Raw genomic sequence first — 27676 nt, forward strand, 5'->3', positions numbered from 1 at the left:
AGAAAGCATATTTGTTTCTCAGAAGGGATAAATGTGTATGAATGTTAACAAAGTCCAGTCTTGATTTTTCTTTGCAAGTTTTCATTTCTTTCTGTACCACACCCTGTTGATTCCTTCTCATGGAACCCTTCTGTCCTGGGGAGGGGCAGAAGAAGCAAGAATGGACTGGTCAACATTGTATTTAAAAGGTAAAGTGATGCTCTTGAGAAATTCTGCAAAACACAAATTTCCAAATGATGGAAATTGGGTAGTTTTTATTACCCAAAACGAATTTGATTTTTTTCTTATCAAGTCTAATTTGAACCATTTGGTGCAATCATGGTATAAATGAGCATGCCTCACTCTGCCTACAGATATTATAGTTGTTTCAACTGGCCTGGAAATATTAGCCTGAAACACTGGAAAAGCACACTCACTTGAAAGAACTCTGAATAAAGAAGAGTATAATTCTGTTTACTTACACAAGCAGACTGTTCCAGTGTATACTGTATATGGTAGTGGCTCATCTTTCTCAGTCAGTGCCCTCCCAGAAATACGTGTTTAAATGTAAATTTGCTACAACAAATAAGCATGCCAAGTTGTTTCCCCACATAATTTCAAGTGTTTCTCAAAAATCATCACAGTATTGCTTACAAAATTTCCCCAAGTGCTTACCAGAATCTGTTGTTTTCAATAAGCATTTTTTGTTGTTGTTTTACCATCTTTCTTCATCCGCCCCCTCCTGCACACCACCCCCTGCCCCCACCGCTTCTTGCTTGCTTACACACACATGTGCAGGCACACAGACACCGAAATTTTAACCCATGCCAAGTCATGTAAATTAGATAAATAAATAAATAGCCATTTCCCCCCCCCTAACAAAAACAGGGGGAGTGGCTCTGATATATGTGGAGAATACCCAGACCAGTTAACCTTTTTGGCTGAAGGAAAGTTTAAAAGTAACTTGACTTTAGAGGAACAATTTAAAATTGAAATACCTGCTTGTCACATATGGACCCACATGAGTTCTAAAACAGGTAGCTTGTAGGTGAAAAGGAGAGAAGAGGACTGAAAGTTCTATAACTTCTATAAGGGTTTTTTTTTTTTTTGGTAAAGCTATAGGTAGTGGTTTCAGCCCTCACATCCAGCCCCGCCCAATGCTCAGGTGGTATCCATGAACTCTCATTTGCAGCAACAACCCACACGCCAATATGAAGTTGAAGGAATGGCCCTGTTCATGACATCTGAGATAATAGTCCGAGCTCACCACTTCCCCCTGAGGTGACCTACCAGTTAAATGATCAATTTCCTAATTTCTGGGTCACTTCCTTGACACACGTCCACCTAACCAAGAGGCCAGCATAAAGACAAGTGAAGGGGAGCTTAGGTGAATTAACAGACTCCTCTTCAACGTCTTCCAAAGTGTGTGTGAAGACGTGTGCGCATGGTCCGTGTCTGCCACATGTCAATATTAGCTCCGTAGTGAAGCAGCCTAAACTTTTTATGACTACACATCCTTTTCATAAAATACATGAGCGTGCACCCCAATGGATGTGAAGCTGTTTCTAAGTTAGTAACACATTTGTCTTTTTAGGTTAATTCTCCTGTTTACTCACCACATCAGTGAATTGTTGTGTACCCCCTACAGATAGGAGAGAATGGAGGAGGGAGCATGTGTTTTTCTGGTTACAGCAGAATGCAGGGAACAAGAAGATGGTCTATATATAAGTGGAGAAAGTTGTGAATGTTGAGTTCTGAGTGTGAGAGTTCATGCAATTTTCATAGTTTAATGTTTTGTGTCAGCTTCATTGAGGTATACTTTACATGCCAAAAAATCTAGGAGTTTTTAAGTCTACAACCTATATAGTCATATATACATCAGCCTTAGGATATATAGAACATTTCCATCACTGCCTAAAGTTCCCACTGTTCTTTTACAGTCAGTCCTTTCTTCTACCCTTGGGCCCTGACAACTACTGATCTCATTTCTCTTCTTGTAGTCTTACTTTTCAAGGATGATTCCTCTGACTGGCATAGTAACATCTGTTATCTTTTAGATCTGACTTCTTTCATTCTTTAAGGTTATGTTTCTATCAATAGTTTATTCCTTTTTATTGCCCAGTAGTATTCCTTTGTGTATATCTCCCACTATTTGTTTCAGTTCAGTCAGTTCAGTTCAGTCGCTCAGTCGTGTCCGACTCTTTGCGACCCCATGAATCGCAGCACGCCAGGCCTCTCTGTCCATCACCAACTCCCAGAGTTTACCCAAACCCATGTCCATCGAGTCGGTGATGCCATCCAACCATCTCATCCTCTGTCGTCCCCTTCTCCTCCTGCCCCCAATCCTTCCCAGCATTAGCGTCTTTTCCAATGAGTCAACACTTCACATGAGGTGGCCAAAGTATTGGAGTTTCAGCCTCAACATCAGTCCTTCCAATGAACACACAGGAATGATCGCCTTCAGGATGGACTGGTTGGATCTCCTTGCAGTCCAAGGGGCTCTCAAGAGTCTTCTCCAACACCCCAGTTCAAAAGCATCAATTCTTCGGCACTCAGCTATCTTCACCGTCCAACTCTCACATCCATACATGACTGCTGGAAAAACCATAGCCTTGACTAGATGGACTTTTGTTGGCAAAGTAATGTCTCTGCTTTTAAATATGCTATCTAGGTTGGCCATAACCTTCCTTCCAAGGAGTAAGCGTCTTTTAATTTCATGGCTGCAATCACCATCAGTAGTGATTTTGGAGCCCCAATAAATAAAGTCAGACACTGTTTCCACTGTTTCCCCATCTATTTCCCATGAAGTGATGGGACCAGATGTCATGATCTTAGTTTTCTGAATGTTGAGCTTTAAGCCACCTTTTTCACTCTCCTCTTTTACTTTCATCAAGAGGCTCTTTAGTTCTTCTTCAATTTCTGCCCTAAGGGTGATGTCATCCAAATATCTGAGGTTATTGGTATTTCTCCCGGCAATCTTGATTCCAGCTTGTGTTTCTTCCAGCCCAGCGTTTCTCATGATGTACTCTACATATAAGTTAAATAAGCAGGGTGACAATATACAGCCTTGACGTACTCCTTTTCCTATTTGGAACCAGTCTGTTGTTCCATGTCCAGTTCAAACTGTTGCTTCCTGACCTGCATACAGGTTTCTCAAGAGACAGGTCAGATGGGCTGGTATTCCCATCTCTTTCAGAATTTTCCACAGTTTATTGTGATCCATACAGTCAAAGGCTTTGGCATAGTCAATAAAGCAAAAATGGATGTTTTTCTGGAACTCTCTTGCTTTTTCGATGATCCAGCGGATGTTGGCAATTTGATCTCTGCTTCCTCTGCCTTTTCTAAAACCAACTTGAACATCTGGAAGTTCACAGTTCGCGTATTGCTAAAGCCTGGCTTGGATAATTTTGAGCATTACTTTACTAGCGTGTGAGATGAGTGCAATTGTGCAGTAGTTTGAGCATTCTTTGGCATTGCCTTTCTTTGGGCTTGGAATGAAAACTGACCGTTTCCAGTCCTGTGGCCACTGCTGAGTTTTCCAGATTTGCTGGCATATCGAGTGCAGCACTTTCACAGCATCATCTTTGAGGATTTGAAATAGCTCAACTGGAATTCCATCACCTCCACTAGCTTTGTTCGTATGATGCTTCTTAAGGCCCACTTGACTTCACATTCCAGAATATCTGGCTCTAGGTGAGTGATCACACCATCGTGATTATCTGGGTCGTGAAGATCTTTTTTGTACAGTTCTTCTGTGTATTCTTGCCACCTCTTCTTAATATCTTCTGCTTCTGTTAGGTCCATACCATTTCTGTCCTTTATCAAGCCTATCTTTGCATGAAATGTTCCCTTGGTATCTCTAATTTTCTTGAAGAGATCTCTAGTCTTCCCATTCTGTTGTTTTCCTCTATTTCTTTGCATTGATTGCTGAGGAAGGCTTTCTTATCTCTCCTTGCTATTCTTTGGAACTCTGCATTCAGATGGGAATATCTTTTGTTTTTTCCTTTGCTTTTCGCTTCTCTTCTTTTCCCAGCTATTTGTAAGGCCTCCTCAGACAGCCATTTTGCTTTTTTGCATTTCTTTTCCGTGGGGATGGTCTTGATCCCTGTCTCCTAACTTAAACATCAAGAAAACCTGGCAAAATGTATGTTTCAAATTTTGCATAGCATGGTTTCATCAGTTTTTAACTCCACAATTAATAGTTCAGTTTTACTTGATAGAGTACCAAGCTGGATTGGCTTGGGATCATTTCTCTACCTTCTACCCAAGTCCATTCCTCTTGCCTTAATATCTGAACTCATCCTGAAGGAGAAAGAAGTTCAGTTCAGTTCAGTCGCTCAGTTGTGTCCGACTCTTTGCGACCCCATGAACTGCAGCACACCAGGCCTCCCTATCCATCACCAACTGTGGGAGTCTACCCAAACCCATGTCCATTGAGTTGGTGATTCCATCCAGCCATCTCATCCTCTGTAGTCCCCTTCTCCTCCTGCCCTCAATCTCTCCCAGCATCAGAGTCTTTTCCAGTGAGTCAGTTCTTCGCATGAGGTGGCCAAAGTATTGAAGTTTCAGCTTCAACATCAGTCCTTCCAACGAACACCCAGGATTGATCTCCTTTAGGATGGACTGGTTGCATCTCCTTGCAGTCCAAGGGACTCTCAAGAGTCTTCTCCAACACCACAGTTCAAAAGCATCAGTTCTTCGGCACTCAGCTTTATAGTCCAACTCTCACATCCATACATGACTACTCAAAAAACCATAGCCTTGACTAGACAGACCTTTGTTGACAAAGTAATGTCTCTGCTTTTTAATATGCTGTCTAGGTTGGTCATAACTTTCCTTCCAAGGAGTAAGCGTCTTTTAATTTCATGGCTGCAGTCACCATCTTCAGTGATTTTGAAGCCCAGAAAAATAAAGTCTGCCACTGTTTCTACTGTTTCCCCATCTATTTGCCATGAAGTGATGGGACCGGATGCCGTGATCTTAGTTTTCTTAATGTTGAGCTTTAAGCCAACTTTTTCACTCTCCTCTCTCACTTTCATCAAGAGGCTCTTCAGTTCTTCTTCACTTTCTGCCATAAGGATGGTGTCATCTGCATATCTGAGGTTACTGATATGTCTCCCAACAATCTTGATTCCAGCTTGTGCTTCCTCCAGCCCAGAAAGAAGAGAAAATCTCCATAGGAAACTGGTCATGAAAATAAGTTGCCCATACAGTTGGAATGGAATAATACCTTAAGATAGCACACTATGCTTGCAAATCTAGACATGATATCAGAAAGTATGTCTCATAAACCTCTCATTTTGTTTTAGGTGGATAGCATTTCATTAAAAGCTTTAAAATTAGATCAAAGGGGAAATGTTTTTAGTTTTTAGCTAATCATTTTTGGATTTTTCCTTTAAATTATGCCTTAAATTTGACAGAAAGAAATTCATGAAATAGAGTAGAAAATTAAACTATTCTGTGCTGGTCTTTAAGCTGTTTGCTGATTTCTTCATAATGTGAATACTACTAGAGCAAATAGGCCCTAGGTCTCTGCAGTGTTTAGTGTTCCAGTCTCATTTCCATGTGTGAAGGAAAGGCAGTGTTTCCCTCTGTGCTTTAGCATGCTAGTGGCCTGCCATGAGCACAAACAGGTTTATTCTTGGCCTTCAAGCAGATTCTTGGGGCTTAAGGTCAACTGGCAGTCTAATGATCCCAAAGTCTCTATCTGGTCTCTCTCCAGTCTCTTTACATCTTTCCTTCTCTATTCTCCCTTTCCCTCACATAAGAAAAAACAGTCGATCTTACTTGACTTTGGTTTTAAAACCACGCATCATGCAAGGTGTTTTGATATGAAAAAGGAGCTCAAATAAAACCATTGAAACCATGATCGTTGACCCTACTGACAAAGATTTTAGAAAATCCCTCTGGACCTATATTGAACTGGGTGCCAGATTTCTCCTAAGTGTTACAACCACCAGTTCAGTGAATATAAAAGGAAGTCTTTTCATTTAAAATGTTTAGATGTAAATATTTTAAGTGTTTTATACTGTTTCTGAACCCAGTAAAACTGGTTTATAACTCTGGATTATTTGGTTACAAAGCTTCTAATTAATAGGATAGCCAATTATTATCATAGGAAATGAATACTTACCCTGGGGACTTTGCTGGTGGTCCAGTGGTTAGGACTCTGTGCTTTGATTGCCAAGGGCCTGGGTTTGATCCCTGGTTGTAGAACTAGGATCCCACAAACTGGCATGGTACAGCCAAAAATTTAAAAAAAATATTTATCCTAATACTTTGCATTTCACTTAACAGGACAAATCTTATCATCCTTATTTTGTAAATAATAATTTCCAATGAAATGGTCACTGAGCTCTGGTTACAAATGGGAGAGCCTGAAGTAACTCAGTCACCAACTACAACACGAATGGGAAGGACATGAATCTAGTTACTCTCTCTGATGTGACTTTTCATTCATACACAAGTCCAGCATCCCAGTATGAAGTGGTCAGGATGTTCATAGTGGCCTAACAGACTGAATTTTTTCCATTACTGTTTATTTTGTGACAAGACCAAATTCTTTTTATGGCTCTCAATCGCTCTGGTAAAGTGTAGTTGACATGATAAGGAGGCCTAGGTTTTAGATCTGTACTTCTCAAGCTATCTGTGAGGAAGGACCAGTTTTCCCCCAGCCGATCTTGAGCCAATACTTAAGTTAAATAAAGTAAAAATCAGTTAATTTTAAAAGAAATGACCATGTCTTTCATTGTACAGCAGTGTCACACTGTCCTGAAAGTTACCAGATAGCTACTCTCAATTCCTTGCAGACTGGTCCTTTTTGATAGCATATAGGCCACTCATGGAAAGTCTTAACAGAGGCATCTTAAGCCATGGTTTAAGAATCACTGCACCAGATCCTGATTACTTCTGTCACCAAGATCTCCAGGCAAAAAACCTGGGCCTCCCTTGTTTTTCTTTGATGATTTCTAACTCCCTTCAACTACTTTAACCTAAGGATATGCTAAAAGCATATCCTTCCTTGCATTGAGCTTTCAGACTCATTCTATTACATGAGACAGTCAACTTTGTTTCTTGTTGCAGTTTCTCTGTTTATGAAAGGGATGGTCTTTAGATGGTCTTGATGAATGATGGCTTCTTTGGAAAGAAATTCACATTGCCTGGATCCAGAGGGTACCCTGTTGGGAGGATTCTAATTGGAGCATGTCATGTAGATATTTGACCTGTCCCCAGGCACATTCGTTTACAAGGAAACTATGTTGTCCTTCTAGGTAAATATAAATGGATGCTTCTGATAAATAAAGCTACCATGATACATAAAGCTTCTCTTTTATCATTCAGGCAACCAGCAAAGTTCTAAACCTTGCTTACCTGGACCTCTTCCACCAGAAGTAAGTAGTTTAACATAGCAGTCTCCATTTTAGTGGAGACAGCCACTCAGGACTAAAAAAGAATCTGAAAGGCAGTAGATTTAGAAATAGCAGCAGGCATTCGTGGTGGGCCAGGAGAAAAGAGAAACCATATGGGACTGCTGTGTACCGTTAGGGGAGGGAAGACAGAAGGGTGATGGAAAGGAGATGCCTCAGGTGGGTTTGATCAGTTGCTATGGTTTCTGAGGCCTATTTTAATATCAGAGGCTGCCAGCTCTGTAAGTATGGTATCAACATGCAGATTTAGGTGCAGGCTACCTGGGAGGAACCTGAGGTAAAAATGGCTGTACACCACTCAGATTGAGTTTCCACAGTGAACGCTTTCATAAAAAGAATAATCAAGAAAATGGATTTGATGGTAAAAGAAAAATGGTGTAGAAGAGGACATGACAGTAATCTGGAGACCAGCCTTGTTCAGGAGAGGTCTTGCTCCTTGTTATCACAGACTCAGGGTGCCCACCTGGGAGATGGCCTCATGGATGACAGTAAGTTCAGTGAACCTGGAATCAGAATTTCTGGGTTCAAGTCCTGGAGCCCAGTTAGCATCTTTGCAACCTTAAGCAGTCGCACCTCTGGTGTCTCATCTGTTAAACATTTGCCGAGCTCTGGAAGCTATTATAAGACTCAAATGAGATAATCTCTGTAAAATCATAATTTATTTCTCTGCTTATTTACAATACCAACAGTCTTCTCTACTTCCTTGTCCCAAAAGAGGATGTAAGGGAGACCACTGCTACAAGTGATACTTTTAAAAAAGCAGCTACTTCCCAACTTCAGGATTATCCAGTCAGTCACTGTGTCGACATATATAGAGAACTGCATGAGACTGTTTAATCTGAAGGCTAATTTCTCCTACAAATGAGGGAGGGACATCTGTATTTGCCAGTTTATGTGGTTCAGTTCAGTTGCTCAGTCGTGTCCAACCGTTTGTGACCCCATGGACTGCAGCACGCCAGGCCTCCCTGTCTATCACCAACTCCCCGAGTTTACCCAAACTCGTGTCCATTGAGTCAATGATGCCATCCAACCATCTCATCCTGTGTTGTCCCCTTCTCCTCCCGCCTTCAATCTTTCCCAGAATCGGGGTCTTTTCCAGTGAGTCAGTTCTTCGCATCAGGTGGCCAAAGTATTGGAGTTTCAGCTTCAGCATCAGTCCTTCCAATGAACATTCAGGACTGATCTCCTTTAGGATGGACTGGTTGGATCTCCTTGCTGTTCAAGGGTCTCTCAAAAGTCTCCTCCAACACCACAGTTCAAAAGCATCAATTTTTCGGTGCTCAGCTTTCTTTAGAGTCCAGCTCTCACAACCATACATGACTACTGGAAAAACCATAGCCTTGACTAGACGGACCTTTGTTGGCAAAGTAATGTCTCTGCTTTTTAATATGCTATCTAGGTTGGTCATAGCTTTTCTTCCAAGGAGTAAGCGTCTTTTAATTTCATGGCTGCAGTCACCATCTGCAGTGATTCTGGAGCCCAAGAAAATAAAGTCAGCCACTGTTTCCCCTGTTTCCCCATCTATTTGCTACGAAGTGATGGGACCAAATGCCATGATCTTAGTTTTCCGAGTGTTGAGTTTTAAACCAACTTTTTCACTCTCCTCTTTCACTTTCATCAAGAGGCTCTTTGTTCTTCTTTACTTTCTGCCACAAGGGTGGTGTCATCTGCATATCTGAGGTTGATATTTCTCCCAGCAATCTTGATTCCATCTTGTGTTTCATCCAGCCTAGCATTTGTTATGATGTACTCTGCATATAAGTTAAATAAGCAAGGTGACAGTATACATGCTTGACATACTCCTTGCCCAGTTTGGAACCAGTCTGTTGTTCCATGTCCAGTTCTAACTGTTGCTTCCTGACCTGCATACAGATTTCTCAAGAGGCAGGTCAGGTAGTACTAGACACCGGCACACATATAAAAGGATAGAATGCCAGAAATGAGCCTTATAAGGAATGGCTTATAACTATTAAAGCTTCTTTTTTAAGTAATTTAAATAAATGACAAGTATCGCCTTAATATCAAATTAGGTGTTGTGGTTCAGACCATACAGTTGTGGTCCAGAGAGAATTTCACATCTCAGGGCTTAGTAGAACTGTCTATGAGAGAGAATTCTCTCTTGCAAAAATAGTACACTTCCCTTTATCCTGTTTGCCCTAATGTAACATCTTACATATGCATAGTACAGTTGTTAAAAACTGAGAAATTAGGATTGATACCATGCTGTTCACTAACCGAGAGACTCTCCTGAAATTTTACCAGTAGTCCCACAAATGTTCTTTTTCTGGTCTAGGATCCCTAGAATCTTGTATTCATTTGTCCTGTCTTTGTCTTCTCCAATCTCTAACCAGTCTTTGGTCTTTGCGTTTTTAAAAAATCTTTCCCGACATTTACACTGTGAAGAATACTTGCGGCTGTTTTGCAAAACACCTTTTAATTTTGGTTTATCTGATGTTTTTTCATAATTAGATTGAGGTATGCATTTTTTTTTTGCAAGAATGCCCCAGAAACCACAGTGTGTCCTTCTCAGTATATAGATCACGAGGTCTGTGATGATCCTTCATTTAGGCAAGTTGGTTAAGGTGGTGTCTGCTAGGTTTCTCCCTTATGATGTTATGATTTTCCTCTTTGTAATTAATAAGGCTCTTGTCTTGTATTTAAGACGATTTTGTGCTTCCATAAATCGACTGTCAAGGGTTGGAACAAGTGCTGTTCACCGAGGGTTGCTGAGTGTCCTGTCCTGGTGGGAAGGAGCTGTGCCCTAGAAGATGATGGAGTCATTATTTAAGTGTTTGAATAGGTTTCTCTCAATCCATACTGAAATGGATTGCCTGACATTACATTGCAGGATTTTTAAGTCCTACCTCCAGGCATATCTTAGTTACTAGAAAAAATGAAAGTGCGAAATGCTTTTTAATGTATATTTAACAACACATAGTCTGGTGATTACTGATGTGTATTCTCTGTGGATGCTCTCTACTATCAGAGCAGGATGTTAAGAGACAATATTTTTACACATTTATTCTATCTAAATCCATCACATGTTTACTTTCTGAATATCTATAACTGTCATTTATAACAAGATCATAAAAAGTCAAATACTCCTAACTCAAACTTGGAATCATAGAATTATAATCAATTTTCAGAAAAAGTACAATTACTGTGTTTCCTTACTCTACCTTATGAAATTGCCTACTCTAATGTGATACTAAAATTCAGCCACTTAAAAGGGGAGAAATACAGCATAGCAATGTAAGTGTGGGGGTGATGCTACTTCATTCATCTTCATGATTTAGAAATTCAGATAATAGCTCCTATTTAAAGGAAGTTTCATCATTGAATCCAGTGTCATGTCTGATTGTGTTAAAGAAATAAAATTTCAAAAATGTACCTAATTCCTTCCTATGGTGTCACTATTTGATAAAGATTAAGGTACCATGTTTTGTTTTGTTTTTGCATACACTGGGTTGCACAGCAAGAGTTCACGTCTGGTACTAATATATGCTAAATACTTGCATAGTCTATAGACCATTGTTGTTAAAAGTAGCAGTAGTGTAGGCATTTTAGATCACAGAGCCCCAGTGGTCTACGTTTTGTTTGCTTTGACATTATTAAACTCAATCTGTTTCTCTAACTGTGACTCTAATGACTGCATTTGCATGGCAGAAAAGTTTGCTTTGTGGATCAACTTGTATTAACAGTGCTTGCATGTTGTTTTCTGCTCTTGCTCGCGGTGTTCTATGAGCAGACAGAGCACCTTCAGCTGCACTGAATAATTATGCACAATCAATAAGTTTCTGTGTTTGTCTTTGTTGTTTCTTTGATGTGGCCTCCAGGATGCTGCTGGCAAGGTGCTGGACCGCTGGGCCATCATGTCTCGAGAAGAGGAAATCATCACCCTTCAGCAGTTTCTGCGGTTCGGAGAAACCAAATCCATTGTGGAGCTAATGGCGATTCAGGAGAAAGAAGGGCAGGCCGTAGCTGTACCATCTTCAAAGACAGACTCAGACATCAGAACTTTCATTGAGAGCAATAATCGCACCAGGAGTCCCAGCCTCCTCGCCCATCTAGAGAACAGCAACCCTTCCAGCATTCATCACTTCGAAAACATCCCCAACAGCCTCGCCTTCCTGCTGCCATTCCAGTACATAAACCCGGTCTCAGCCCCGCTGCTAGGATTGCCTCCAAACGGGCTGCTGTTAGAGCAACCAGGACTGAGGCTGCGGGAGCCCAGCCTTTCGACCCAGAATGAATATAATGAGAGCAGTGAGTCTGAAGTCTCCCCCACGCCCTACAAGAACGATCAAACGCCCAATAGAAATGCCCTGACCAGCATCACCAACGTGGAGCCCAAAACCGAGCCAGCCTGCGTGTCCCCCATTCAGAATTCCGCCCCAGTCAGTGATCTGTCCAAAACTGAACACCCGAAGAGCTCATTCCGGATCCACCGGATGAGAAGGATGGGGTCGGCCTCCCGGAAGGGAAGAGTGTTCTGTAACGCGTGTGGGAAGACGTTCTATGACAAAGGTACTCTCAAAATCCATTATAACGCCGTTCACCTGAAGATCAAACATCGGTGCACCATTGAAGGCTGCAATATGGTCTTTAGCTCCCTCCGCAGCCGTAACCGCCACAGTGCGAACCCTAACCCTCGCCTTCACATGCCTATGCTAAGGAATAACCGAGACAAAGATTTAATCCGGGCCACGTCCGGAGCCGCCACCCCCGTCATAGCAAGTACAAAATCGAATCTCACACTCACGAGCCCTGGCCGGCCCCCAATGGGTTTTACCACTCCCCCACTAGACCCCGTCTTACAGAACCCTCTCCCTAGCCAGCTGGTGTTCTCTGGGCTAAAGACTGTCCAACCAGTTCCTCCATTTTATAGAAGTTTACTCACTCCAGGGGAAATGGTGAGTCCTCCGACCTCCCTTCCAACCAGTCCCATCATTCCAACCAGTGGTACCATAGAGCAGCACCCCCCACCCCCCTCTGAGCCAGCAGCGCCAGTAGTGATGATGGCCACTCATGAGCCCAGTGCCGACCTGGCGCCCAAGAAGAAGCCCAGGAAGTCCAGCATGCCTGTGAAGATCGAGAAGGAAATTATCGATACCGCCGATGAGTTTGACGATGAAGATGACGACCCCAACGACAGCGGGGCTGTGGTCAACGATGGGAGCCATGACAATCACTGCCACTCCCAGGAGGAGATGAGTCCGGGCATGTCTGTGAAGGACTTTTCTAAGCATAGCAGGACCCGGTGCATCTCAAGGACAGAAATAAGAAGGGCTGACAGCATGACTTCTGAGGACCAAGAACCTGAGCGGGACTATGAGAATGAGTCTGAGTCTTCAGAGCCCAAACTCGGTGAGGAATCCATGGAGGGGGATGAGCATATGCACGGTGAGGTGAGCGAGAAAGTCCTGATGAACAGTGAGAGGCGGGACGAGAACCACAGTGAGCCCTCTCACCAGGATGTCATCAAGGTGAAGGAGGAGTTTACAGATCCCACTTACGACATGTTTTACATGAGCCAGTACGGACTGTACAATGGCGGGGGTGCCAGCATGGCAGCCCTGCACGAGAGTTTTACATCGTCTCTGAATTACGGCAGCCCTCAGAAGTTCTCCCCAGAAGGGGACCTGTGTTCTAGCCCAGACCCTAAAATCTGTTATGTGTGCAAGAAGAGTTTCAAAAGCTCCTACAGCGTGAAGCTTCATTACAGAAACGTTCACTTGAAAGAGATGCATGTCTGCACAGTGGCTGGCTGCAACGCTGCCTTCCCCTCTCGCCGAAGCAGAGACAGGTCAGTAAATCTCCATTGGCTGCTCCTGCTGGGGGGTGGAGGGTGCCAGTCATGGTGGACTTGACACATTAAAAAAAATCCAACTTAGATGTTTCGATGCACTGTAAAGATTGTGCACAGTGACCGTGTGATCCCCAGGCTGCCATGCTCATGAAGGATTGTTGCAGTCGGTGCTTGTTCTGATTAAGCATGCGGAATCATACGCTATCTTACTCAGTAATGCACGCCATTTTTCTCTGTGCTCTGTGTGTGTGTATGTGTGTGTGTGTTTCCATGCATCTAGGTGTGAATAAGTTAACTGTGTACACAGTTCCCTGCTTTCCCGTGAACCTTCACTTAGAAGCTGCAGCTTCTGTTATATATATTTCTGCTTTGCCTTGTGGCTTTATAATTAAATCAATATATTATCTTCATACACACGTATTTATCCAATATAGAAACAGAAATTTACGGATGGAAAGAACCATAGGTCCAGGACATCGAGACAGCCTGCATCTGCGTAGGTATAACCAGAAATGTTATCATTCTTACATGAGTATTTAGTGTGTCCATGCATTCTTTAAGAGTCATAGAAATATCAGAAGAAAATGGGACCGAAGTAATTGTTGATATGGGGAAATGTTATGATGATTGTGGGTTACTTCAACTTCACAGTGTCTTTGAGCACATCTCTAAAATATAGTCTGTCATGGGAATTATGCATAGAAGGGGAGGCATGCATATACTTTGAGGATCAGTTAGAATATATTATGTCCAGCCTTCAGATGACATCACACCTTAGGTATGTAGCTGTGGCTCTGAAACAGTTGGGCTTAAACAGAAGCAGCTGGTCCTAAACCTACAGTGTTCTTTTTCAATCTTAAATAAAATGTAATATAAAAGGAATGTGTTAAGGTGGTCAGTGGTGGGGTAACACAGTTGTCCTCCTCTTGTGGAGATAAGCTCATGAGCAGAGTATTATATACCAGCCTAACTAGAGTCACACAGTTCATCACATTATAGCAAATGCAGATTTTGGTTTTACATTGTCTTTTAATACTGTATCTGGAGAAAATTTTTTACATGGTAAAAATCAATATATGTAGAAAACAATAATATTAACTAGGAAGTTTCCAAATAGCTACCACCCAAATTCTAGTGTTTCCCTGGTGGGTAGAGTTGTTTGATAAAGTAACATATAATCGAAGTACACTGAAAAGTAGTGACCTGCCTCTCGAATGTTCTGTTTTTTTCCATATTTAAAAGTTCAGTCTTCTTAAAAATAAAAGAAGAAAATACTTTTTCCTTTCTACTAAAATACAAGGGACCCAATGCATTAAAAGCAAAATCTCTGGGAAAAAATTCAGTGGCTTTCTTCATACAATTCAAAACATGCTTTGAAGAGAAATCTATCTTCTTAAAAAATTCCCTCCCCCCTCAACTCCATTTACCTTGTTCGGTAAAAATGTTTTATGGTCACAGAGTTCTTTTCAGTTCCAAGTTATCATTGACAGTCCCAGAATACAGCAGTTAAGATAGCTAGACTTTGAATAATAAAATATAATACTATATCCACCCCCCCCACGTTTGTAAGTAATATTCATTCTTTTACATTTGAAATAGTGCACTTGTGATAATGAGGTTAATGCATTGGATTTTTTTTTTAACAAAAATAAAAGACTCATGAAAAACTGCATAAAATATTTATGGAAATGGAGTGCTTGAAGACAAGCCAAAATTTAAGCTTATTTGCATGAATTCCTATCACAGTTCTAGTCGGTTTGCTGAAAATACTGCAAGTCATAACACTCAAATAAATGGCTCTGGGACCAAAGGCTACAACACCCAAAGCTTGATGCTTTCATTTACATCAAGTCACTAGAAAACACAAGCGCTGTTTTTATGTCCCAGTGTATAAGGAAGTACTGTGGAGAGGGTGGTTTGTCTGAGGAAAAACATTTATTGATAGCAGCAGAATATTTCAATCTCTAATTTTATTCTAAGGATTGAGCGTTCCATGGATGACCATCCATATACAAGTTGAGACCACTGCCCAGGATAACTAGGATATAGAATATTCCAGGTGGGAAGCATAATACAGATATTCTCCCATGTATGTTCAGTCTCACAAGAGATTGCAAACCCCAGAAGACAGGTGATTACATTTCATATGGGTGAAATAGCACGTCACGCCGAATCTTTTTAATTCTGGAATTTTGTCACACACAATAAAAAGCAAATTGGAAAAAAAAAAAGTACTGTACAAGAAAGTCTTCTGATTCTCACTTGAAACTTTGCTTTTCAAGAGTCATCAAATCTTTTGACCTCAGGGTAAACACTTAGCAGAAACTTTGATACTCCAACTTTTTTTATTTTAATAAGAAGAGTGTTCATCCTTGAGTCTATGACTTGAGTTAATATGTGAGCATAGCTACCACCAAATAAGCAAAAACAGGCATGCCATTGAATACCATCCTCTTCTGCATCTCAGGAAACATAACTGCACTATAATTGTACCCCTGTTTCATTGTCATCAACTAATGTTGACCTGCAATTTGATTTCCTTATTCACAAGGCCTCTGCCTCACATCCCAAATCTACCCAGTAGACTTCTCTTCCCTTGTCTCTTCACTTTTACTGTATCAGTCACAAGAATCCCAGGAATTTTACGTCCCTGCTTTTTTCCTCTTCAATTCACTATGAAGCTAGGCTAAGTTTTCTCACCTTTCTCTGAGCCAACACACCTTCTCAAACAGAAATCCACCTTTGTCTTTAATCCTGCTGTCCTTGCGTCCATTTCTCTCCTCTCCCCAGAGTCTCATCCATCCTGGACTCTACAACATCTTCCTTGTGCAAACAGAGCATTAGAAGGCATTTTGAGTTGGGGTCGAAGTGTGCAAGGGGTTTACCTGTGGTAAAACTAACAGAATAACCCCTCTTCCTTCTATTTATGAAAGCAGCCTTTTTGTCTTTGGGCTTAGAACACCTTACAGGAGTGAGAAACAGGTCTTCCTTGGCTTCTTCCAAGATGGTTGTATTTGAGGGAGCTGTGTGTTTGGTCTCAGACAGGCAAGTAGCAGGTTGGAAGTAGAAAGATGGTAAATGCTGTGTTTTACATTTGGCAGCTAGTTAGCAGAGATATCCAGCTCTTTGCTTAGCATCTTTCTAGGTCATGTAAGATCAGATTGAAGGCTTTTTGAAAAACAATATTCTTTGTGTGAAGTCACCAAAAGGAACATGAGAGAGAGAGGGGCACAAGCAAGGTTTGTGAGGGCTGAGGATTCTGAGTGAAGTATCAGAAGTGTCCTTTCTATACATTTGTGAATGAGTGTGAGTTTAATAAATTTGAAAGCAAAGAAGATAATTCCACACTAACGACACAGAGCAAGCTAATATGCACAAACTCCAATTCGTCTGGTCACTAGGTGGCTGTTAGGGTAATTTTTATTCTGAGTTTTAGAAGCACAATGTAAATTACTTTCCCTGTAAAGAACTATAGAACTATAAGGCGATGGCTGATATTTAAGTATTTAAGTGTATACTGATAGTAGTGTGTAGTGTTACATCTGACAGTCACTAGACACCTGTACTACTTTCTTGTTTGTCCCTTGATGTTTCTGCTAAGATGCTCTTCTGTCAGGGAACAGCAAAGCTCACACTAGATTTTGAAGTATACCTACGGAAATACTCCCTGAGAAGAATTCTAACTGGCCTAGAACCTACAGTCTTCATAAAGGACATTTTCTTGAAGAGTGTCATAGAATTGGTTGGCCCTGGCTTTCTTTGGTCATTTCTCATCCTCTGTCTGGTATTTTGATCTCCAGGAGGGCTGAGTGGCCATGGATCATCTGTACATTAGGGAAGCCCATTTATAAATTATATTTGGTTTTTATTCAGAAAAATAAAAACCCTTGTGTCCTTTTCTGCTGAGTTCCTTATCATTTGCTAGTATGTTAAAAATCTATTTATATCTGTTTCAGTGATTGGCTGTTTTAAAACTCCCTCAACTATAATGAAGACTTTGTCCACAGATACTAGATGGTCTGCATAGAAAGAAATACTTAATCTGTTTGTTTTTCATCTTAACATGAATTTTACCATCTTTGTTCCTCTCTTCCCTGTGAGAGTAGTGGCCACTCAATGCTAGTTTGTCTTGAATTTTATCAGAAAGGTAAGCATTATGTTTGATCTTCAAGGTGTAGGAAAGGTGATTCAGCCCCATGAATAAATTTAGAAACAAAATAATATTTGCTTAGGGTGATTTATAAATAAATATGAGGCAACCATTGGTGCCAAGTGGAAACCTTCTCTTTGATTGCTACTTAAATCCGTCCAGATTTAAACATGTAAACTTCTTGATTTGTATGAAGTAAGACATCTGTATTTGGTTTATTAAAACCTGCTGATGTCTCCAGAACTAAATTTGTTCCTCTATAGGCCTCTGGGTAGCTGTAGCTAAAAAGCAGAGATGTATAGTTTTTGCTTGTTTGATTACCTGACTTCCAGCCCTGTACAGGTGTGCAGGAATAAATTAACATAAGCTACCTCTGACGAGCCACTGCATACATTAACAGCAGAGGTGAAAATGCAAAAACATGCTACCTGCCTCCTGTTATCACCTTCCCAGCAGCAACATCCATTTTTCCCATCATTCTGTGTTTAGAAAAGTTCTCTGTAAGTTTCCAAAGAGAGATTTTCAATAAATGCATATGATTTCACCAGGCAATACCTCCAAGAAATGAGCCACTTAGCACCAATTTAAGATAACTATTAGTATATTTGCCCTAATACAATTAGCTGTCAAACAGTGTGTTAATCGTCTCCAAGTATGAGAAGAGAACACTTTAAGGCATCAGCTTTTTCATTTCCTATATTTTTTGCCATCCAAACTGCAGCTCTCCTTTACCAGAATTCTTTTAAAAGGTAAAGTCGCATGGGTCCTCTGACTTTTAAAGGAAGACATTTTTTCCCCCCTCTGTTACTCTTTTTGGTTTCACAATACAGCCAGGAGATCAATAGGTCTTTTGTACTTATCTCCATTACTTTCCATCAAAGGCAAACAAACAAAATAAATTCCCCCTTCTGAGTAATTGCTAGTTGTGCCCTCCTCAAGCGAAACTTTGGTAGTAAGATAAACTTCAGTGTCATTCCTGTCTCTGGGGTTCTTTTTATATCCTGGGAGAAGAGCAGTGAGCAAAACGGCCTCCTTGTATCATGGGGAGAGACTCTGTCAAGCCTACCATGAGCCTCGGATCTTCCTAATGACCTCCTGCTGGCCCAGCTGGATGTAAGACAAGCTCATTTAAGCCTCTGCTGACCTTTCACTCCTCCAGCCCAAGAAGTACACCAATCACTTCTACCAAACTGCCTACCAACTAGACAAGAAAGCTTAATGGCGAGCAAAGGACTTCCTGTCCATGATACAAAGAAGTTCTTACAAATTTCTCTTGATGGGAGTACCATTAAATCTCTTGTGGCTATATAACTTCCACTGCGTAAATGCAATGCTTCCATATACCTTGTATTCCTACCTTCCCTCAAAAGGAATGAGCTACTACTCTCTCCATCCGGAACTTGAAAATCCAAGCAGAAATAGCATTTAGATCAGCATGTACATACTGCATGCATAGGTGGTAATTTTCAGGATGGCACCACTTTGAAAGGGTCATCTTCATGATTTGTCTCCCTTGGGTCTCCCATCATCTATCTGGTCCCCTGATAGACTTTTTTGGTCTCATTCTTTCTCATAATGATTCATTCTAAGTATTTGTTTTTGTAGACAGGCTTTTCTTTTTTAAACAAATAAAAAAGGCCATTTCTCACCTGGAAGCAGGTTATGAGACTTCACACACATATTAGTATTTGCTTGTATCCTTCCTGCAAAGATGAGTTCTGCATAAGGTAAGAGGCTTCTACCAGCCCTTTCTTGCTGAGTGATTTGTTGTTGTTGTTGTGCTAAGGAGACAGACTTCTCTGTTGAAATTTCATTGTGAAGGTTGGGCTAGAAAGCATTTCTTTTTTCTCTTTTTAAAAAACCTTCTCAGAAGTAATTTAATGTTTTTGCTGTAAGACTCCCACAAGCTTCAAATAAATGAATGTGGCAGAATATGAAAGGAGTTTACACTTGCCAAAAAATTACAATGTCATAAAAAAAGGATTTATTAACTTTGATTCCTGAGTGCCAAGATGTGTGTGTGTGCATGTGTGAGAGAGAAGCAAGCTGAGAAAGAGGGAAAAAGAATGCTTTTCAGGAAAGGACAATTTTTCTTCAGTTACTTAACAGAAAGCTACACTTTTTAAAAATACCTAGATTTTATGTCCTAATGCAAGCGGCTTGAATTAAAACAGGAGTTGTAAATTCCTGGTAAAAAGCTGTTATGCCTGAAGTGTTAGTGATCTTAACTCTAGTACTTTATGGAGTTGATTACTTCTTTTATTAACTAGGGGGGAAAATGTTACCTACTTCTAGTTTAATTCTTTTTCTTGCTTGCTCTAATTATTTTGACTTTACCTTAGGAAAAAAAAAAAGCTGGGTTTCTAACCTGAGCATACGTAAGTGATGCCTGCAGTTTGCTATTGCATACATCAATTGGAATTATTGCCAGCTATTCAAAAATTATGCTAACGCTCTCATCTAAATGTATCCACATAAAGTATATGTGTGTTTATATGTGAACAACCACATAAATAAGAATATCAAAAGACAGATCATCCTTAATTGCCAGAATAGACATCTTCATCTTGGGAAATGATGTATGAAGTTGCTTGAGCACATGGATTGGGAAATAAGATTTTTTTTTCAGTCAGAAGAGACAGATTTGGGCGATGAGAACAACAGACCTTCAGAAGGAAGCCTCCTGGGTCTGATGGCCAGCTGAGGGGGGCCGTTCGAACTCTGCTGGCTTTTTAGTCCACTCTGTCACCAAGGGGGCACTGGGGGGTCAGTCCGCTCACTAGTAATTGTGTTTTACAGACTTCTAAAGCAATTGGCTCAGTCAGTCCCAATTCAATAAAAGTGGAGCGCAAGAGAGAGAGCACTTTTGTTCTATTTTTTACTTGAAATTATTTCATTCAGCAGTCTGTCTTTTTTATTACCAGGACTTGACATTAGCACTCCAAGCTATATTAGCATCCATTTCAGCAGTTCAGTAATGGTATTAAAAAAACACTTAACTTCAACGGTGAATGGTTGTATGACAGTACCATAAAAAATCCACATTAAAAAAAAAACTTATGTATTTGTCCCAGCAAATTATTTTTCACTTGTTTAACCACTTCAAGGCTATGTTCTTGAGATGGGTTTTCACGAGAACCTTCTTGCTCTCAGAAGCAAGCAGTCAGCAGTGCTCTGTTGATGAGAGAATCAGGAGAAGAGGGAAAGAGAGATCCAGTGGGGAGAGGGGAGGTAAAGATGCTGTTTACCCTGTAGTTAGATTACCTTCCATTCATCAGCAGAGATGGAATTGGCAACCTCAGAGCACCCAAGGTGAAATTCTTGGATCCTCATGCCTGGCTGGGATTTGATTTTTAACCCAGCACTCCCCAAACTTGGGAGCGGAGCCTAACTACTTTGGCACTGCAGCGTGCTCATAAATGACTACATTAGGTTCTAAATTTTGATTAAACATTCAGTAATTAATCAATGGTAGACATGAAGCAGTTGGCAAGGTCCAGAGCTGCAAAATGTTTAAGACATAAAACATTACGAAGTAATTAGAATATGCTCCTTCAAGAGAAGGATTGCCTTCAATAAAGAGGTAAATGATAGCATCCTGCTTATTGTGGACGTAGGCAGCCAGAGCAATATGATAAACTGCTGGAGATACACATATCAGTAATCATCCACATTATTAGTGCCATTAATCATAATTCCAAAAATATGACAGCAGCAGCCAACTTTTTGACCAATTTCGCTTCTGCCCGTTGGCCATTATAACTTCGCTAATAGACTGCAGAGCTCCTGTGCGTGGCAGTTTGCATTGAGAATGGAAGGTTAATTATATTTGAGCTGCTGATTTCTTCTCTCCTTGGAAAAGGCTTAGCACTTTGACAATCCCAAGAGCTCACTGTTGTTAAACCAGTAAAAGTACCTTATTGAAATTTTCTTTGTTGGTCAGGAATGAGGAGATGTTTCAAATGAGAGAGATGCGCCAGGCTGGGATAGCCACTAATGTTTCTTGCTCCAAAGTGATTCTTGGGCAGCAAGATGAAGTCAGAGGTTTCTTTAGCTCACTTTGCTCTCGTTTCTCTTCGGCAGACGGGTAGAAATTTCACTCTATGGTGATACACCAGGTGAATCCCACAAGATGCGTGATGGTCTCAATATGTATATATAGGACTAAGAAGTAGGGGGAAGTGGTTAATGGTATTGGAAGCAATAAGCACCTCTTTCATACAGAATTCTGCTTCTATGGCTATGCTTGTGTGAATCAGGAGTAAAAAGAATTTCAGAAAAATCTGAATGTTTCTAAACATTGAAAGGTAGCATAGTTGCTGGTTGCTTAACTGAAGTTTTCCTGTTGGTAGTTTTGACACCATTTAACCAAAGATATAAATTAGATTTTTGTGGTGTCTTAAATAGTTTCATTTTCAACACAGAATTCTAGATAAGGCCGTAGCTCAATTACAATATTGCCTACAAAATCCTGTTCCCTGGGGAACTCGCACATCCCTAATGCTCTCTTTTTAAAAGATCACAAATTGTTTTAATGATATAAAACCTTCTTGGATAGTTAGGAAGTATTTCCTTTGAAAAAGATCTCAGAAAGAAACTGATGTTCCATGTTGTACACATTAGAAAAGAAAGCTTATTTTTAAATAGGAGAAGAAATTTGAATGTCAAGAGAAAAATGCATTCTTACTGTTTTGGAAATAGATCTTCCGAACTCTTTGTATAAGATGATAAAACATGGGATGGAAAACTGGAGAGTTAGTTCATCCAGGGTAAATATAAATCTCAAAATTGTAGCTCAGATTTTATTCAAGTCCTTAAAAGATGCCAGGGTGAATGGCTTTGCTTTCTGTTACCCAACAGTAGTAGTAAGCTGAGCACCATATGAGCTGCCTGATTGAGAAATTTTCCAAATGCTGTGAAAACACAGTCGTATTCACAGTGTAACACACGTCTCACATTACAGCGCAACAGGTTATCTATTGAATAATCAGCACCCTCGAGAAGCCTCGATGTGTCAGATACAGCTCAGAAGTAAAACGGTTAGGGAACAGCGTTGGATATCAATTCTGCACTTAACCTGAGCATCCAGCATAGACATTTTCCATCCACCAATCTGCCTTCCCAAATGCCATCACTACATTAACATTTTTTATGCATTCCACAGCAATGACAAATTGTTTTGTAGCATAGTGCCAGATTTAGTATGCGAGAGACACATTCGCCTCTGCCAACAAACCAATAATTCTCACTAACATCTTCAGAGTTACAACATTTATAAAGTTGCAAAGTGGAGTAAACAAACCATCTGTTTGGCTTTTCCATATATGTCATGCTTTCTTATTAGCATATTATGATTCATTTAGTAAACAAATTTGGTGATTTCGTTCACGTCAAAGTTAGGTCAGAAGCTTGAAGATGATTAACATTCCTGGGACAGGCACATTAATACATTGCTTCCTCGGCAAAGTTAAATGGCTTCTCAGGAGAATCGCCCCTCGTTGACAAGATGAGACTGTCAATTTGGTTTGCCTGCCACATTAGGGGCCGTAAGGGGATGGCGGGCTCTGAGAGAGGGGAGTCATGTAGGCAGCATAATTCACTGTGAATTGAGAAAAGAAGTCTAATTCTGATAAATGGTCGACCCCAATACATCCTACCTGTTATTACAACAGACGTGCCGTATCTGTGCAGTAAATTAGCTAAACCCCTAAAGAGTTCGGTGGGAGCTTATCTTCAAGTGAATAATTTGAATGGAGAGAAAACTGTCTGCGTGACCAGTATGGATGATTTGTTTTATATTGAAAGGGATTGAAGGGACTGGATTTCATACTTTTAATTTGCAAGAATTTGCTTAGCTTTTGTTTCTTGCATTTATCATGTACTTCTGTACTTTTGGGGGGGTGGGAGGGGTTGAGCATTGTTCACTAAAATTTTACATTGAATTTCCTGAGCTGGGGATGGTTTTCAGATCTTCTGGAGAAAATCTTTAAATACTACCTTAGGGAGCACCTGCTCATTTTGCAAAAAATGTATACTATCAAAAATATCATGACTTCACAGGGCTATAAGTATACCACCATCAATAAATGGGAATACAAATATTTTTGAGGCATTCAGGACAACAGGTAGTGTCATGGCAGTCTAGATAAGAGAATAAACAAGGCACAGAAGTTTTAACTTTTTGTTTCTGTGGATTTGGAGCAGTTTTACATTTCCTATCAGGAATAATGACTCAGTGTCCAACAATACACTCAAACCCAGCATCTAGATTCTATATTTTATATTACAGGTTGAACTTAAATTTATGTATGCCGATATACATACATAAAAACACACATACACTATTTACATGTGGTGGTATTTGCTGAGTACACTTCACTGTGATCATTCTGGACAGTTTGAGGTGTGTGCATGTGTGTGTGAAGTGGCAAAGATAAGCAGAAAAAATAAAGGCAAAAGTTAGGCCAAAATGGAGCCTTAGTTCCATTTCACCTGGGGCACTGCAATTAATTATCAAGTATTTTCTTTCAGTTCAGTAAGTTTAGGATGGCTCAGAACTGATTAAGAATTAAGGTTAGATTGGGCTTCTTATGTAACCTATAGCTTGATTCAGTTTGATGGCCACATTTTGATTTTCTAACTTGGTCGTGAGATTCTTATTTTTTAAAAAAGTTCTTTGTATCTCAAAACCAAAGTTAAAATCTCAAAACACTTTTTCAGTGTGCTTTTCTTTTTATGGTTAAACATTGCATTAAGTTGAACTAGGTATTTGAACCAGCTTAGAAAGGGAAATGTGAGGAAAGAAAAGCTCAAGACAGGACTGACTTTCTCTAAAGGATGTTTGCATTTATTTGACTGTTGGATTTGCTGTCTTCTGTGGTTGCATGGTAAAATTTTCTTTTTTCAACTGAGATATAATTGACTTGTTTTCGTTAAAGAAACCAAAAAAACTGAGTGGTAGTCTACTTTAATCTAGTTAGAGTGCTCCCACTAAGCATTTCAAAGAGTAAGTCTGGTTTCATGACCTCTTCTATGTCATATAAGCTTCATTACCTTTTGCTTTTAAGGGTGCTCTTAGTTTTCAAGAGGCTTTGGTAAACTCAGTACAGAAATAGTAGGAATGAGTGCAGAGGTCAGAAGAAACATTTGTGGTTCTAAGCATCACCCAAGTTATAGGACTGTGTGATGCCCTAGTTATGTAGCATTAACTTGCACCACAGTGGGGTGTGAGTGGGTCAGGATTATCCTCTGCTATATTATCTGTGTCTTTTCTTAAATCTTTAGGTACATTTCCAATCTTGGGATCATTGTTTTCACTTCTGTAATTTGTTTTGGGGAAAGTTTCTTTAAGACTCTGCCTATTACTGATTGAAGTCAAATAAATGTACTTTTAATTATGTCCCATGTGCAAAGTATTGGGTTGATCAAAAGTTAGAGTGTTTGCATCAGATGTGATGGGAAAATCCAAATGAACTTTTTGGTCAACCCAATATCCTACTTGAGCAGCAGGAGACTTGAGGTTGAATAAGATATAGTTTGTGTTCTTAAAAGTGACCCTCTTGGAACTACATTTTGGCCTACTGTCTTGACGAGATCCCTAGTAAGATCAGACCCTTCCTCCCTCTACTTATCAACTTACCTTCTGTCTTCATCCCAGTCTTTTTTTCCTAAGAGGAAGCTGCCTCCTCATATTGGTATTACCTACCTAATCACCCAATCAACGCAAATAGAAACAGCTTTTGTACTGCTGACATTCTTACAAAGTATAATAAGTTCTAATACAGTTTTAGTTCATGGTTATTTTTTCCTCTTTTCTGGAGACAAATATTCAGAACACTAGGTTTATTTTCTAGAAAAACTCATCTCTGGAGAACTCAAAATCTGTTCCTTTCTGGAGTCCTCCTGCTCCTTATTACAGACAGTTGCCCACTGCTTCCTCTGCTGGGGGTCCTCCCATTTCCAGCACTCTCTGGTCTTCTTCCGCTTTTTAGAATCCTCGTCCTTGTATACCTGATAGTGTCTTGGTGACTCTTCTTTCTGTGTCTCTTCATCTTCCTTTTCTTTTTACCTCTCTAGGTTTTGCTAATCCATGTAAACTAGTAAGTTGCTGTTAACTCCAGGTCCTCGTCTCTTCTCCTCGGATAGTGTTCTGTGGCAGTTCATGGTTTGGATTGACTGAGTCCAGGTCTCTGTCAACATCAAGCACTGCTTTTCGTCCATTCTGTAGAGGCAAAGCTAACCTCCTGAGGTATAGGATCAGGACTTGCTCAAGAGTCTACCTCCTCTCCCTCCTCTTGCTTTGCCTCTTTCCACTCCAGTAATACTGGGAGGTAAGTTAGAATAGCTCCAAACCCGCCATCATGAGAGTGAACCAGTAAGCTTTCCACAGCACGTTCTTCCTATCCCTACTTCTAGTATTTTGCATATGGCATTTAGGAGGATTATTACACAAAAATGAAATAGATTAAGAAATGAACATAAAAGAATCAATTCTCTTGAACTGTGGTTGCATAATGGAAATCGACTACCACGAATGAACCCATGTACTGAAGTTATGAACAGCAGAGCTAATGCACTGCCATGAGTTCATCTTTATTATTGCATTACACCTGAGTCAATTGATAAAGTAGCTTTTTTTTTAAAGGCAAGGATGGCACTTAATTGAATAAAAGTCAATGTAATTATATTAGCAGAGGCCAACAGTACTGCTGACAGTGGAAAAGGGACACTGTTGAACTGAGTGCCAGAGCTGGTCTACACATTTCTGCACATCATTTGGTTGACAGATATTGAGGGCTGGTACCTCATCTAATTAGATTACAGGTTTCTGTTGCTGTAAGTGAGACGTGAAGAGAAACATCTCTTCCTGGTAACACAACAGGGGAGATGTGTAACTTCACAAGTCATCTCAGGGAAGATGTGTCCATCTGGGGATCAGTGTGTCCTTTTGTCAATGTTAATTTATTCTTCCTTATTCAGTGTGTCTTGATGTGAGTGCTGTGTGTCTGGCTGCTGTTTTCTCAGCAGTGAATCTAGGAAGCGGTAACTGCAGATGTGTGAGAAGCAACAGAGTTCTAGATTAGAGTCATCGCAAAATGTGTGTTTGTGAAGTTAAGAAAGGGAGGGGAGGGTGTTAAAAATAATACACAGATGGGTAGGATTTTGCGAGCTGCTTATGCTTGGCAGGTTATGTTATCAGTGGAGTAATAGTACATACTGTAACTCTATTTCCACATTCTTGTAATAACTCTGGTGGTGTCATACCCACATGTCAGGGGGAAAGATTTCTCAGTAGGCATTTCCTGCACTCTGCTTAACAACCTGCATTTGGCATCATCTGCCATCTGACACCAAGGAGACGGGGCGCGACTGTCAGAGCAGGGACCCTGGGGACCACTTCTGTTTATCATTCACATATCAGCAACACTGCATGCATCTGTATAGAACTCATTTATGGATGATGATGATGCTGTGAATTTGGTTTATCTTAATTTATGATTTTTGGATGATGCGGCTGATCTGAAAATCATCAAGACAGCATATGAGATGATCACTTATGACAGAAAATGATTTTTTGATCAGAACGTTTTAAATCCCTATGTTATTGTTTAAGTTTTTTTTTCCAAACCAGATGTCTAGAATGTGAATTTGTTTTCTCTCTCTCTCCTTCTCTCTCTTTTTCTCTGTCTCTCATTCTTGCTTTCTTTTGTGATCGATTTAGCAAAAGATTAGAAAGCTGATCTTATTATCACAAGGTAAGCTCAGCCGTTCTAAGTGCAGTGCAGAGGGGGCCGCTGCCCCTCTGCCCCTTCAAACCCAGAGTGCTATATATTGTCTTGTGTGGAAAGGTGGAATGTGTTTCCCACCTTTCTTGTCTCTGAGGCACATACCTCTCAACCATCCCTAAGAAATATTAGCCATGCTCGTCACCGAACGGAGTGACTCATTTCGGTTTTCCATACCTTTTAATTATAATCAGCAGGTCTGTCGAACTTGATCCTGGCCATTCTAGGTCATTTCTATTATCACAATTAACTTCTCCAAGATGTAGAGCTTCCATCATTATTGAGAAGCTTTGATGCATCTGTATTTATTTATTGGTTTGCTTTTTGGAAGGGTAGCTTTCAATTTAGACACTTGTCAAACATAAGCCTTTGCAGGTGGAGAGAGGTATATGCCCAAGGGCACTTTAAAAATAAATGGGGGATGTAAATACTAAGGCAATGTTTTCAGATAGATAATAACCTATCAGGCTTTGTAAATCATGACATCCCTATGGATGCTCTGGGACAAATCTTGTTTTTTTTCTTT

General features: G+C 40.3%; 1 protein-coding gene across 12 annotated transcripts in view; it reads left to right on the forward strand.

Annotated features, from left to right (window-relative positions):
• Window positions 1-27676, forward strand: part of BNC2 (basonuclin zinc finger protein 2) — a 504931-nt gene that overhangs the window by 472982 nt on the left and 4273 nt on the right. For 7 of the 12 annotated variants that reach the window (XM_081499435.1, XM_081499468.1, XM_081499394.1 and 4 more), the window contains one exon: window positions 11243-13212. In XM_081499435.1, the coding sequence (XP_081355561.1) occupies window positions 11243-13212 (1970 nt within the window). Of the gene's footprint in view, window positions 1-11242; window positions 13213-13649; window positions 13716-27086; window positions 27121-27676 lie in introns of all 12 variants that reach the window. The other 5 variants (XM_081499457.1, XM_081499385.1, XM_081499404.1 and 2 more) reach the window with 2 other exon arrangements.

Source organism: Giraffa tippelskirchi, chromosome 1 (assembly GCF_054371585.1).
Source record: "Giraffa tippelskirchi isolate mGirTip1 chromosome 1, T2T-mGirTip1v1.2.pri, whole genome shotgun sequence".
NCBI classification, from domain to species: Eukaryota; Metazoa; Chordata; class Mammalia; order Artiodactyla; family Giraffidae; genus Giraffa; species Giraffa tippelskirchi.